Source organism: Aristolochia californica, unplaced genomic scaffold, assembly GCF_029961685.1.
Source record: "Aristolochia californica isolate CCGP_79_NKW_82.1479 unplaced genomic scaffold, dmAriCali1.0.hap1 SCAF_3, whole genome shotgun sequence".
NCBI lineage: Eukaryota > Viridiplantae > Streptophyta > Magnoliopsida > Piperales > Aristolochiaceae > Aristolochia > Aristolochia californica.
The window spans coordinates 40,552,720-40,566,841 of record NW_027181992.1 but is presented as its reverse complement, the minus strand read 5'-3'; the positions used below and the strand labels follow the sequence as shown (position 1 = coordinate 40,566,841).

The 14,122-nt window shown below is 39.6% G+C and overlaps 1 protein-coding gene and 1 pseudogene across 1 annotated transcript; both read left to right on the top strand.

Annotated features, from left to right (window-relative positions):
• Window positions 1-261: 261 nt before the first annotated feature.
• On the top strand, window positions 262-4,834 carry LOC137959558 (probable serine/threonine-protein kinase At1g54610; annotated as a pseudogene).
• A 3,041-nt stretch (window positions 4,835-7,875) lies between these two features.
• LOC137959250 (uncharacterized) lies at window positions 7,876-11,552 on the top strand. Its single transcript, XM_068806634.1, has 2 exons — window positions 7,876-8,353; window positions 8,690-11,552. The coding sequence occupies exon 2, from the start codon at window positions 9,857-9,859 to the stop codon at window positions 10,649-10,651; it is 795 nt and encodes a 264-aa protein (XP_068662735.1). The 5' UTR covers window positions 7,876-8,353; window positions 8,690-9,856; the 3' UTR covers window positions 10,652-11,552.
• Window positions 11,553-14,122: the final 2,570 nt, after the last annotated feature.

Below are 14,122 nucleotides of genomic sequence, written 5' to 3'. Positions count from 1 at the left end.
TTACATAATGATTTCTCATCAATAGGTTACCTTCATCAGTGCTTAGCAATCAAACTCCATATTCTATTTTGTTTCATGGTGAAGATCTTTTTTCTCTTCCTCCTAAAGTGTTTGGTTGCACATGTTTTGTTCATGATACTTCACCACAAAAGAGTAAACTTGATCCTCGGTCTTTGAGGTGTATTTTTTTGGGGTATTCTCGAACTCATAAAGGATATATTTGCTATAATTCTACCCTTCGCAGGTTGATGGTATCTCGAAATGACTTTCTTTGAAGACACTTCCTTCTACTCCTCAGATGAGGTTCCTCCAAGATTTATATTTCCTTCTACCACTCCATGCCCACTTGTGCCATTTACTGGAGATATTACTCAACCCCCTGAAGCACCAGCTGTCCCCTCACCTGTGGAGTTGTCGGATATACCTGAGGTAAGTCTTTCTCCTCCTATGTTTGGACTTGAATTTGATACTCGGCCTATTGCGTAATGATAGGAACGGCATTCTTGTACTAAATCTCATCCAATTGCCAATTTTATGTCTTCTCATCGTTTATCTTCTGAGTGTGTTCAGTTTCTTGCTTCTCTTTCGTTTGTTTCCATTCCACAATCCTATTAGGAGGCCCTGAAGCATCTAGGATGGAAGACGACTATGGATGAAGAAATGCATGCATTGTCTTGAATTTATGGAAAAGAGAAATACTTCGTTGACTTCATTAACTTATTAGAATCAGAGTACATGAACCTTTATTTATAATAGAGGAAGGTAGTAGAGTCCAATTACAATAAAACTACTTTTGTCCCAATTACACCCAAACTCTAACACTTAAAGATAAGTCCTAGCATAATTAAATAACTCAATATAGATAAAATACAAACATAACTCAAACTAAAACTCTTCTAGGACGTGAGCAAAAGATAAAGATGCCTTTGTGGGTCCTTCTTGATCTTCCAAGTTATGTGATAAGGATGTCAACTCTTGGTAATCATGGTGGGTCCTACTTCTTATGGGCTTGGACCCATCTTGTGGACCTTCCTTGATCGTGTGGCCCATCTTATAATACTCTTAGATATGTGAGCCTTCCTTGGTTGTGTGGGCTAGAGCCCATCTTCCAATATTTCCCCTCAAGCTGGGGGTGAGAGAACATCATGAACTCCCTGTTTACTGCAAATGATGTATTGAATCTTTTTGTATAAAATGGCACATCTTCCAACACTCTCCCTCAAGCTGTTACCTCCTTCCATGAAGCCTTGCTGGCATATTATAAGTGAGAGTAAAAATCATTCCTAGCCAGTAAGACATTGCTCCATACTCCAGTCCTAATGCTGGATGTAGGGCACACTCCGTTTTCTGTAGGTAGTGTGTCTATCAGCATTGCTCTGAAGTGTCCACTACCGTGTCCCTTCACAGGACAATGACTCTCAAGTGGTAGGAGTAATAAAAACCATTACAGGGGAATAGTGGGTTTATTTATAATGGTGTCCCAATCTAGACACTAACTCTCGTGGTATCCCAACTGTGATATTTTTTAGAGTTAAATTTATCATGGTGTCCCAATCTGGGCATTGACTCTCATGGTCTCCTAACCATGATATTTTTTAGAGTAAAATAAATTATGGTATGAGAAAAGGTACTGAGACTACCTCTTCTTCAATAATAATGTCTCATCCAAAGAGACATAATAACAACAATTGCAATGTAACACGACCATCTTCCAACAAATATAACACGAACCAAAATAATAAACCTTGTAGAAGGACCCATGAAATAATCATAATCCGATATTAATATTTTTTCTTGGATGCACAAGCTTCATTTGTGCTCCCCCTTTCTTGAATATTTTGTTCACATAAAACTTATCCACAACATATGGAATAAAATACCTCTTCTTTGCACTTCTTCTACTTCTCCCCTTCAAGCTGGGAGGTAATGGCAGTGATCCCAGTTTGAACCAAATATCATAGATGTAGCAATACTCGAAAATAAAGAGATGTATAAATAAGCCCTCAAACTAGGGAGAAGTGAGACATTTTCCTGATATATCAACTCAAAAATTGACGCAAAACAATGGGCTTAAATTCGTATTTTTCCATACAATAGAATACCAACGTACCTTTGATTCTTCCAATGCAAATATATCTTTAAATATAGATCAGATTGACATGGAATTTTCTCCTTCTGAAACTAGACTTAAATACATTTCATCCAAGTATAACTTTTCTTCATAAAATATACTTATCAGAAGATAAATAATATGATAGTTTGGTCTCTGTCATCTGGTTGAACTAAGCGTTGTTTCTCCTTTTTTTTCCAGCATGACCATTGACTCTTTCAAGATCAATATCTCCTTATAATAAATTTGGATCAAGAATTAGTTGAATAGATAGGAAAATAGACTAACCGATCTTTCTTTTGATATATAATTCTCCTTATAAAGTTTCGTTCTTGATAGAATAAATTACCTCACAAGTTGAAGCTTTCTTCTACTGCTCGAACCTTTTTTTTTCAATCAGACCTTTGATGCTTCAAATATCGATTTCTCTTTTTAAATAAATCCGATTGAAAATTGGTTGAATAAGTAAGAGAATAGACGTATAGATATTTCTTTTGATATATATATCTCCATATAAATTCTCATTGTTAATAGCTTAAAATACCTCGAAAGTTGAAGTTTAAATATCGATTTCTCTTTATCTATAACTCCGATTGGAAAAAAATCGTTTCTCTTTGGAAATTTGACTCAAATATTTTTCCATTAATATATAACTTACAAAATGAAAATCTCAGTATAGAGGTGAAAAACGCAAAGCAAACTACGGGTGTAGGGATTGAAAAAAACAACTACGAACCTAAACTTAGGGTTTAGAGAAAATGATCTCATTATCTCTGTGGGTTGACCAAGTCAACTCACAAAACCTGCTCTGATACTATTGAATTTTTGGAAAAAAGAAATACTTCATTGATTTTATTAATTTATTATAATCAGAGTACACGAACCTCTATTTATAATAGAGGAAGGTAGTAGAGTCCAATTACAACAAAACTACCTTTGTCCCAATTACACCCAAACTCTAGAACTTAAAAATAAGTCCTAACATAATTAAATAACTCAATATAGATAAAAGACAAACATAACACAAACTAGAACTCTTCTAGGATGTGACCATAAGATAAAGATGCCTTTATGAGTCCTTGATCTTCCCACTTATGTGATAAAGATGCCAACTCGTGGTAATCATGGTGAGTTCTACTTCTTATGGTCCTAGGTCCATCTTGTGGGTCTTCTTTGGTCGTGTGACCCATCTTATAATACTCTTAGATATGTGATCTTTCATTAATTGTGTGGGCTGGAGACCATATCCCAAAAGAGTAAAAACTCGGTCAATCGTAGAGTCCAATCGATTATTCTCCATAAATTGGGTCAATAAAACAAATCGAAGCTCTGGCTCACAGCGGCTAGCCAATACAACCCAACAGACCGATCTGTTAGGTGCGGAAAGCTACCGCCTACAAGAGTGGACGGAACCACTCTGACACCCACCCCGCCCATTCTTGACCGCCTCTCACGGGATTTGAATGCGGGACGTGGCGTGCCCAGCTCTAATACCATGACAGCGGCTAGCCAATACAACCCAACAAACCGATCTGTTAAGTGCGGAAAGCTACTGCCTACAAGAATGGATGGAACCACTCTGACACTGGCTGCCACTTTAATGGTGGAACATCAAAGATGGAAGCCCCAATTTACTATTTCTATCGCCATTTTTTCTTCATTTTTGTCAGCCATAAATCGTGTTGTCTACAAATCATTGCTATCTCAGGCCTGTCAGACAAAAGAGAAAAAGTTACGTCCTTGAGCTACGGCTAACAGAATCGATCGAGTCCTCTAAATTGAGGACAGGTCTAGGGTTTATGAAGCGGATCAGCCCGGTGGAATAATGCGATGCACTGAGAGATTTTTGGATCAGTGAGGGAAGGGTTGCATCTTTGGAAGGGAGGCGTTGACATCTGCGAGTTCCGAAAAGGAGAGGGGAAAGAACAGGAATTCATTGTTTGTATCGGGTAGGAATGTTCAGGTTTCTGTGCCGAGGGCTGACACTATTGAGGTTCAAAACGGGAACGGTGACAGTCAGAAGAAGGTAGAAAATACTGACGGGGTCAATGGCCACGAGGCTAGTGGAGACGGTCGCGGTCAAACCCGAGGCTCAGTAACCCCCAGAAGAATGTATACGGCAAGCAGATTGCTACTGGATGGCCTTCTTGGCTCATCGCCGTTGCAGGCGAGGCCATCAAAGGCTGGACACCATGCCGGGCTGACACTTTGGAGAAGCTAGATAAGATTGGGCATGGAACTTACAACAATGTATACAAAGCTAGAGACACTTTGACAGGCAAGATTGTGGTGTTGAAGGAGGTCAGATTCGACAATTTGGAGCCAGGGAGGGTGAAATTCATGGCGAGAGAGATTCTTATCCTACGGCGGCTGGATCACCTGAATTTTGTACAAATAGAGGGCTTGGTCACCTCGAGGATGTCTTGTAGTTTGTACCTTGTATTTGAATACATGGAGCACGATCTAGCGGGGTTTGCTGCTAGTCCAGGAATTAAGTTCATAGAACCTCAGGTAAAATGTTATATGCATCAGTTATTGTCGGGGCTTGAGCACAGTCACAACCAAGGGGTGTTACACCGTGACATTAAGGGTTCAAATCTTCTTCTTGACAATGGTGGGATACTTAAGATTGCGGATTTTGGTTTGGCTTCATTCTTCGATCCACACCACAAGCAGCCCATGACTAGTCGTGTGACCCATCTTATAATACTCTTAGATATGTGAGCCTTTCTTGGTCGTGTATATGAAAATCAAACATGGACATTGGCATCACTCCCAAAAGGAAAAAAACCAGTTGGTTGTAAATGGGTAGTTACGGTGAAACACAACCCAGATGGGTCGGTTGCTTGTATTAAAGCACGACTCGTTGCAAAAGGTTACACTTAGTATTATGGGATAGATTATGAAGAGACTTTCTCTCCAGTTGCAAAACTGAACTCAGTACATATCATCTTATTTATTGCTGCTAACTCATCATGGCCCGTATATCAACTTGATGTAAAAAATGCATTTTTAAATGGTGATATATGCGAAGAAATTTTTATGGTCCAACCACCAGTATATGTGGTTGAGGGGGAGTCCATATGTCGGTTAAAGAAATCTTTATATGGGTTTAAATAGTCCCCTTGGGCCTAGTTTGATAAATTCAGTCAAACGTTTTTACGATTTGACTTTCATTGGTGCTCAGTTGATCACTCAGTATATGTTAAAGATACTATCAAAGGGAAGATATTATTGGCCGTGTATGTTGATGATATTATCTTGATCGGGAATGATGCTCATAGTATACAAGAAGTGGAGAATATGATATGTTAAGAGTTCAAGACTAAAGATCTAGGTAACTCAAATATTTTCTGGGTATAGAAGTTCTTCAGTCAAAACATGGGATATTATTGTCTTAAAGAAAATACACCTTGGATCTTCTTGAAGAAACAAGAAAGAAGGTTTGTAGACTATTTGATACACCTATGGATACGAATGAAAAATTATGTTCTACGACTGTAGAAGATGTTGACACTGGAAAATATCAAAGATTCGTGGGAAAATTTATCTATCTCATGGTAACCAGGCCAGATATATCATATGCTGTGAGCGTGGTAAGTCAGTTCATGCACAAACCACAAATTGCTCACTAGCAAGCTTTGGAGAGAATACTACGATACCTAAAAGGTGCTTCGGGAAAAGGATTGCTATATAAAAATCATGGACACTTCAATATAGAAGGCTTCTCACAGTGCAGATTTGGCTGGATCACCTAATGCTAAAAAATCTACGTCTGGGTATTGTACCCTTGTTGGGGGGAACTTGGTCACATGGATAAACAAAAAGCAATACGTGGTTGCAAGATCTAGTGTTGAAGCAGAATACTGAGCTATGGCCCACACTATAAGTGAACTTTTATGGATAAAGACTCTTCTTACCGAATTGAGATTTTATAAGGGAGGTTCCATGGGCCTACATTGTGATAATCAAGCAGCTATTCATATTATGTCAAATCCAGTCTTCATGAAAGAACTAAACATATTGAGGTAGATTGTCATTTTATACTGGAAAAGTTTCAAGCAGGAATAACCTCTCTTAAATATGTTTCATTTCAAGAGTAAGTAGCTGGTATCCTCACCCAATCGGTTACATCCAAAATTCTATCTTATATATGTGGCAAGCTAGGTATTTATGAAGTATTTTTTCCTCCAGTTTGAGGGGGAGTGTTGGAAGATGGGCTCAAGTCCACAAGCTCAAGGCTAGAAGCCCACAAGTCAAATGAGTGGCAAAATGGTAATTTATGATAAGTTCCATAGGGATGGCATAAAGATGTAAATAAGTTATCAAATTATGTCTTTTAATCTATTGAGTTGTAGTACTAAGGGCATTGTAACACTATAAATAAGAGCTTTGGCTAAGAGGTAAGGCATTCAAGCCTTCTCCTCTCTTTCAAAAATTGTCCAGCCACCCTCTCTTCTCCCTTGACGCGTCCTTCTCCTTCCTCTCTCCTCTCTCTCTTCTCTCATTCTTCTTCCACATTAACCTAGAGTCCTTCTCATGGGATTCTAACTTCTACATAAATAATTTTTTCTTACCTACTCGAAACACTGAACTAAAGACTTTGATACTCAAACTCATCATCTATTGATCTAGTAGGTTACTTTGATGCTGATTTTGCCGGTAGCTGCCAACTACTTGGAAATATGTTTGTCTTTTGGTTTTCCAAGAAACAACATTCAGTTGCCTTATCTACCACAGAGGTTGGGTACATAGCATGTGGAAGTTGTCGTGCACAAATTCTTTAGATTAAATAACAACTAGATGATTATGTCTTAGAGCAAAATGAAATTCCATTTTATTGTGACAAAAAGTGCTTCATAAGTTTTAAGTAAGAACCTGGTTCATGACTCTCGATCAAAACATATAGAAATTGGGCATAATTTCATTAGAGAGTTGGTTCAAACCAAAGTAATAAGAATTGAATTCATTCCTATTGAAAATCAACTAACAGACATTGGGATTTGATTTGTTCTCAAAGCTTCGAGGAAAACTAGGCATGAGCTGTTATGCACACAATAACATTATTATTTTAGTTTTTTCTTTAATTTGCTTTATTTTATTTCAGTTTTAGGTCATAGGGGTATTTTTGGAATTATGTATTCATAGGGATATTTTTGGAATATTTTATTTATAGGGATATTTTTGTAATATTTTATTAAACCCTAACAGGGTGAACCCATTTAAGGGGTAAGAGTAATGAGAAGGACAAACATCGAGAATTAGGTTAAATCTAGCGTAAACAGGCTTGAGATCAACTTCTTAATCTCGAGGTTAGGGTTTTCCTCAAAAACCCAAGTATTCTCTTATCCTCCATTGATCTTCGCCTTCCCCTTGTCTACCTACTATCCCTACAGTAATGCATGGTAGATCCGTAACTTGTGGCAGATCCAAGATCCTTCCCACGAATCCTTGTGTTCGATTCGAGATCGTAACAACTGGTATCAGAGCAGGAACGCAATGGGTTATTCTATATCCCAAGAAAGATGGATTGCTATGGGTAAGGAATTGGAAGAAATACGTGCACGGTTAGATGCTTCCATTGGATGTTATGCAAAGGAGGAACTCGATGCTGCCGTAAAACAAGTCAAACAACCTGAATTCTCCGAGCACAACAACGGCACAAAAGATGGGGTCGAAGCTGTCTCGGGCGGGCCAAAAAAATCACAAAGTTCATCCAGTTTACCATCCGAAGTCTCTACGGAAGATTTGGGAGCAACCTCAAATCCGGACGGACAAAGAGGCTTTGCATCACAAAAAATCAAGATTTCCGCACATGGATATCCAAAGCCAAAGGACGACGACGATTTGGGGAAATCAGAGGGGTATGCTGAGCAGGGAACTACAGCGACGGGCCAGCCAAAATTGATTTCTGAATCAAGGAAACCGGAGTGGGTTTCTGCCAAAAGCTCCTCGGTGTAGGCTGATTTGGGTTCAACCTCCCAAATCCCCTTTTTACGTCCAACAGAAATTTTTTCCGCACAACAGACGAAAGCCTTCCGATCTGTCTCGATCACGACAAATCAGTTAGGGCATCCCTCTTCTGTCTCCAAACATCTACAAGCACCGGCAGAAACAAGAATCCACCGGGAAAAGAGGAAGCACCGTCGGCAACCCAGCGAGCTTTGGCTTCCCGATTCTCATTATCAGCCTCAACCTCGCCCTCGAAAGCCCAGCGGGGAACCGTCTTCAATTCCACTAGGGGTAAGCTTCAGAAACTCCCTCGATTTTTAGATCAAAATAAGTTTTTCAGGGTGTTGATGTGGGTCAGAGGGCCTGAGCAGCAGCAACGCTGCTCGAAAATTAGAGACGAAGGGTCTCTGGGTTGTGCAGCAGAGCATCGATGGCCAATTGAGGGACTTTTGGATTGGGGGTATGCTGTTCAAGATGAAATTTTTAGGAGGATGCCGGGATCCATTAAATTTTTTTTTTTGGGACCTCTGAATTTTTTCTAGTGGCTTGGTTGTTCTTCTGCTGGGCACAACACTAGTGCATATGTTCGTTGTCCACTTGATAATGTGAAGCTGTTTAATTTTTCAGTTGCCGAGACCAGTGTGCATGTCCCGTATCTATTTGTGCTTAATGTGATGCTGAAATGTTTTTGTGGGAGGCTCTATTTTGATGTTGATGAGCACAGTGGCTTGGTAGTCCTGAATGATGTGAATGCCATATGGCTGCGCAATCCCAAAGAGGTTCCTGGTGAAGAGTCCTACAAATTTTACCATTCTCCTGCAAAGGACCTGGTGAGGAAATGCCAATGGCTGGGAGTCACTTCACTGCTGAAGATGAAATTGATGAACTTTTGTTGGGTATCCAACCTTGGGTGTGGACTGCCTCTGGAGAAAAGGGTAGATGTTTGCTACCTATGAAGTTTAGAGAGCAGGATCCTCAGAGGGTGTGTGCCACTTGCTATGATAGGCTTGATCCTCTGCAGGATGTATTGATCAACACTATAAGCAATGCTGTGCAAGTTGCAAAGCATGGGTTGACTGATTGGACATGTATGAGAGGATGGATAAATAGGCCCATAGGTTTATCTATGGAACAAGAGATATACAAGTCAACCATTACTTTACGGCGTTACTGTCAGGTTGCTAGGTTATATCCAGAGAGATCTATACCTCTGGCAGTGTTCCAAGGCGCTAAAGGGCTGGCAATTTTATTTAGTTGCAATAGCAGGGGTGGTTCTTACCTACAACATGGGTTCAGGGTTGGTGGTTGCTCGAAGGTTGGATGGGTCTTGGTCTGCACCATCTGCCATTCTGTCCCTTGGCTTAGGGTGGGGAGCTACGAGTGGGGGTGCCCTCACCAATTTCATCATTATGCTCCATGATTCTCAAGCTGTGAAAACATTCTGTAGGCGTATGTTTTTTCTCTCTTTGGGCTGGCTTGGTTGCTGCAACTTGTGACTTCTTTTACAATTCTAGAATGACACCAAGACAAAATGACATCTTTTACATTGGAAGTGGTCTACCTGATGTTTTTGCCATCTCTGAGTCTATGCATGAGCCTGCACAGACACTCTAGTTGCTTGAAACGGCTTTAAACATATACAACAATGCCCTAGACCAGCAAAGCACACTTGCTGGGATTGCATAACAGAATGGGGTGACTTCTATTGTGGTGAATGAATACAACAGCAATGTGGCTGTTTCAGATTGGAAGAAACTATTTGGTGGGTGTGGAAACATTACATGCGCTGCACTAATGGGAGAAGGGGATGGGAAATCCAAATGTTTTGGATTTGTGACCTTTGAGAATGCAGAAGTATGCAGGAGTGCTGTATATGTTGATAGGAATGCATGGTTGTTCATTGATTATGCTCAACCTACTGTTGGGCATACGGAGCACGATGAATCAGGGCTGCATGTTGCTGCTAGTAGTAGTGCCTCAGTTGAGTCTGCAAAAATAAAGTCTAGTTCTGTTGAAGATGTCAAACCTACAGCAGAACCTGCAATTGCATTTGGCAATCTTTTTGTTGAGTTAGAATGCAATGATGATGTTGCATATGGTGAAGGTTTGCCGGTTTGTTCTATTCTTGAGGTGATATCATGGGTTGAAATTGTGATAACAGATTTGACTCGGCAATTGTCTACAACACTAGAAGGAGAACCGTTTGAAGCTACCATACACAAGGTCGACGGATATGCTGATATAATTGTCATGATGTACTTTGCCAGTGGTGCTGTTAGAAGAGCTGCCTCAACAATAGGCTTTCTTGTTCTTGTTGCGGGGGATGGTCAAGGCCATCACCCTCCACAAATTCTGTTGGGTGGAGAGATAGTTCATATGCATGTTGCTGAGAAAGATGTTCTGCACGAGATGGTGATGATTGTGAAACAGAAGCCTGATTTTCATGTCAAGGAGAAAATAGTGGTCCTAGTAGATACATGGCAAGAGGCTTTTGGTGGTGCCAGGGCAAGATATCCACAATATTATGCTGCATATCAGGAGCTGTTGCGTGCTGGAGCAGTATTTCCTCAGAGACCCAATAGGGCATAACCCACTGTGATTATATACAATGTGAGATCTTATCAAAAGGAGTAAATGTGAGTATATACAATGGGTAGGTTGATGTCACATGTGCAACTAAAGAAACTGACGCATGGATGTTTCTACCATCTTTCATGACTACTAGTGCTTCTAAGGGGCTTGCTTACATGGACTTAAGCGGTGATGGTGGCTTCTCTCAGGCCTTGGAACTCAACGGTTCAGATATAAATGGCTACAAAATAACAATGGAAGAGGCTAGGCCAAGGGGTGACACACATCATGGTTTCAGACCTCTAAGTGTTTCCGGGTGCAGCAACTGGAGGGGGTCAGTGCTACTGAGTCTTCTCCATCCCAGGGGGTTGGTCCTGATGTTGTTGCTGCCAGGCTGGCAAAGGGTAGGCTATGCAACCTGGCTAATGGGGGGCCGCTGTGAGGGGCTGTTTCACACCAGTCTAGGATTGCGGAAGGGCAGAGCTACTGCTTGGGGAGATGTAGCGACATTCGGCACACATCCCTACAGTTGACCCTAAAAAAAAAAAAAAACTCCTTGGGTGGAATGCTCTCACGTTGGGGCGCCTAGAGAGCAAACATAGCGATCACGGATGCTACTTGGGCACTGGTAGAGACATCGGCATACAAACCCTACTTCCGAGCTTGAGGACAAGCTCATTCTTCCAGGGGGGTGTAATGTTATGCACGCAATAATATTATTATTTTAGTTGTTTTATTTAATTTACTTTATTATATTTCAGTTTAGGTCACAGGGGTATTTTTGGAATTATGTATTCATAGGGATATTTTTGGAATATTTTATTCATAGGGATATTTTTGTAATATTTTATTAAACCCTAACAGGGTGAACCCTATTTAAGGGGTAAGAGTAATGAGAAGGACAAACATTGAGAATTAGGTTAAATCTAGTGTAAACAGGCTTGAGATCACCTTCTTGATCTCGAGGTTAGGGTTTTCCTAACAAACTCACGTATTCTCTCATCCTCCATTAATCTTCGTCTTCCCCATATTTTCCTGCTATCCCTACAATAATGCATGGCATACCCGTAACCTATGGCAGATCCAAGATCCTCCCAACGAATCCTTGTGTCTGATCTGGGACCGTAACATGAGCAACCCCCCTTCAAAATTACTGCCATAAGAGTGAAATGGAAACCAAAAGATCACTTTTCAGTCACTCTGCATACTGATCGATCGATCAACATAAGCAATTGATCAGTCAATCAAGACAAAATGATTGATCAATCATGACGCCAAAAGAGAAGTTGAAGAGTTTTAACCGATGTTTCCCCTCATTTTCCCATTTCAAACTCTTCCATCACTCGTGCCCTAAACCTCTCAGCCTTCCAGAGCCTTTCCCATCTCAGTTTGGTTTGATTTTAAAGGTTTTCCACCATATTCGAGAAAATGGCTTATTTTCCTTCACCAAAGGCTCTTCCAACCCAACAATCAGATTGAGGACAAAATTTATGGCCAAGCAGCATACTCCTTCAAAGGAATCAGATGCATGTGAAGAAATGCCCAATTGGAGGGAGCATTTCCACACAAGGAATTGAAGAAGTAAGTATTTTCAGAATTTCATCTCCAAAAGCATAGTGGAATCAAGTAAGGTTCACTTGGATTTATGTAGGAGAGGAATTGGGGGAGTTTGAGGAAACATTCCACCCCTATATGGGATTACTAGAGAGTAAGGAGGTTGTTTACTCACTTTTGATATAGGTCTTCAACACCAACCTAGGAGCTCTTACCAAGAACTTTGAAGCTCATGTCCTCACGGGGATCACTAAGTATGTAAAGGAGAATTGGCCATTGGACCTTCAAGGCGACCTTCCCAAAAATATACAAGATGAAATTCAAATGGAATTTGGGCAAGTGTGGGAAGCTCCAACAAGGTGAAAATTAAAGATCTTAGTATGGAGCAATGGGTTATAATGGAAATAGTCACCCGAGTCATCAATCCTAGAAATGGGACATTTACCAAGTTGACCACGGCTAACATCTTTTGGATGTGGGCCAAGCAAGCAAATTTCTCATGGAATGATTGATCGATCAAACAGAACATTGTCATTAAGGGACATAAAGCATGATCGATCATAGGAAAATACACTGATCAATCATACTTGTATTGTTGCATAACCAGTGGGAATCTCGATTGATCGATCTTCCATTGGTAATGATCGATCAACTTAACTTTTCTAGACCAATGGTAACATTTTGATTGATCTGTCTATTGATCAATAAGTCATTGTTTGGAAGAAAAGTAGCCATTATGATCAATTGATAGATCAATCACTTTTTAGTGATCGATACATAAAGTACTGATTTTTACAAACATGTAAATAATGGCTAGTTTGAGTTGGGGAAGCTATAAATACCCCACCAAACCGTAAGTAGAGAAGTGAATGAACATTTATTGGCCTCCTCTAGCTTTACTCTCTATCTTGAAAGTTTCCCTTAAAAGTTCTATACACTGAAAGAGAGAGCCTCACACTTTGAAAAAAAAATCTCTTTCTATCAATCGTAGCCTTCAAATAGTCCAAGCTCATTGATTTGAATCTCTCAAGGAGAAGCATCTCTCCAAGTAATGGTGTAATTTTTACCTTTATTTTACTTTTATTTGTAAAAGGTTTATCTAGAACCTATTTAATCTAGATAGAAAGACCTAGCTAGAGCTAGAATCTAGCAACGATGACTTTGTACAAATCGTATATTGAGCTACACGTGGCCAAAGTGAGACGGAATTTCTTTTGTAATCCCAGCTATTAGGGCTTTTGAGAATATTGGAATTTTCCAAAGCAAGGGTTCTTGGGTGATGACTACCACTAGGAGAATATCAATAACAAAAAATCTATTTTTCCCTATGGTGTGTGCATGTTATAATTTATCTTGAATTATTTTCATGCACGAATTTTTAGCTACATGCACAACTCGACTTTAAGATAATCTCAATTAGCCCCCTTCATGAGAACCTGGGCTAACATGAACAACTTTTCAATGGTGGAATTGTAATTCAGATTTTTGGAGTTTAAAGGACTTGAAAAATATTTGATAAAAAAATACACAATCAATGGCTGAAATTGGAGAAACAAACTACACAACTTTGCTAGTAAAGAACGGAATCATCCAACATACTTAGATAGGAAACGTTTTCAAACAAATTTCAATAGATGAATAATAGATGTTGTTGGAATATAGAGTAACTTCATATATCAAAAACTCATAGATTAGTGCTTCAAAATTTGATGTAAAACACAAGACAAAACATGCATAATAAGGGGACAAGCAAGACATTCATGGAGCATATGAACCAACTAAAAAAACTGAAATATGAATTAAAAATTCCAGAACTTAAACCACAACTTGATTTTGGAAACAAAGAGAGTATTAGGACAATAATTCACACCATATTTGAGATTAAATTGATCACCAAACATGAACAATGATCCCTCTCTGCATAAACCCTTCAAA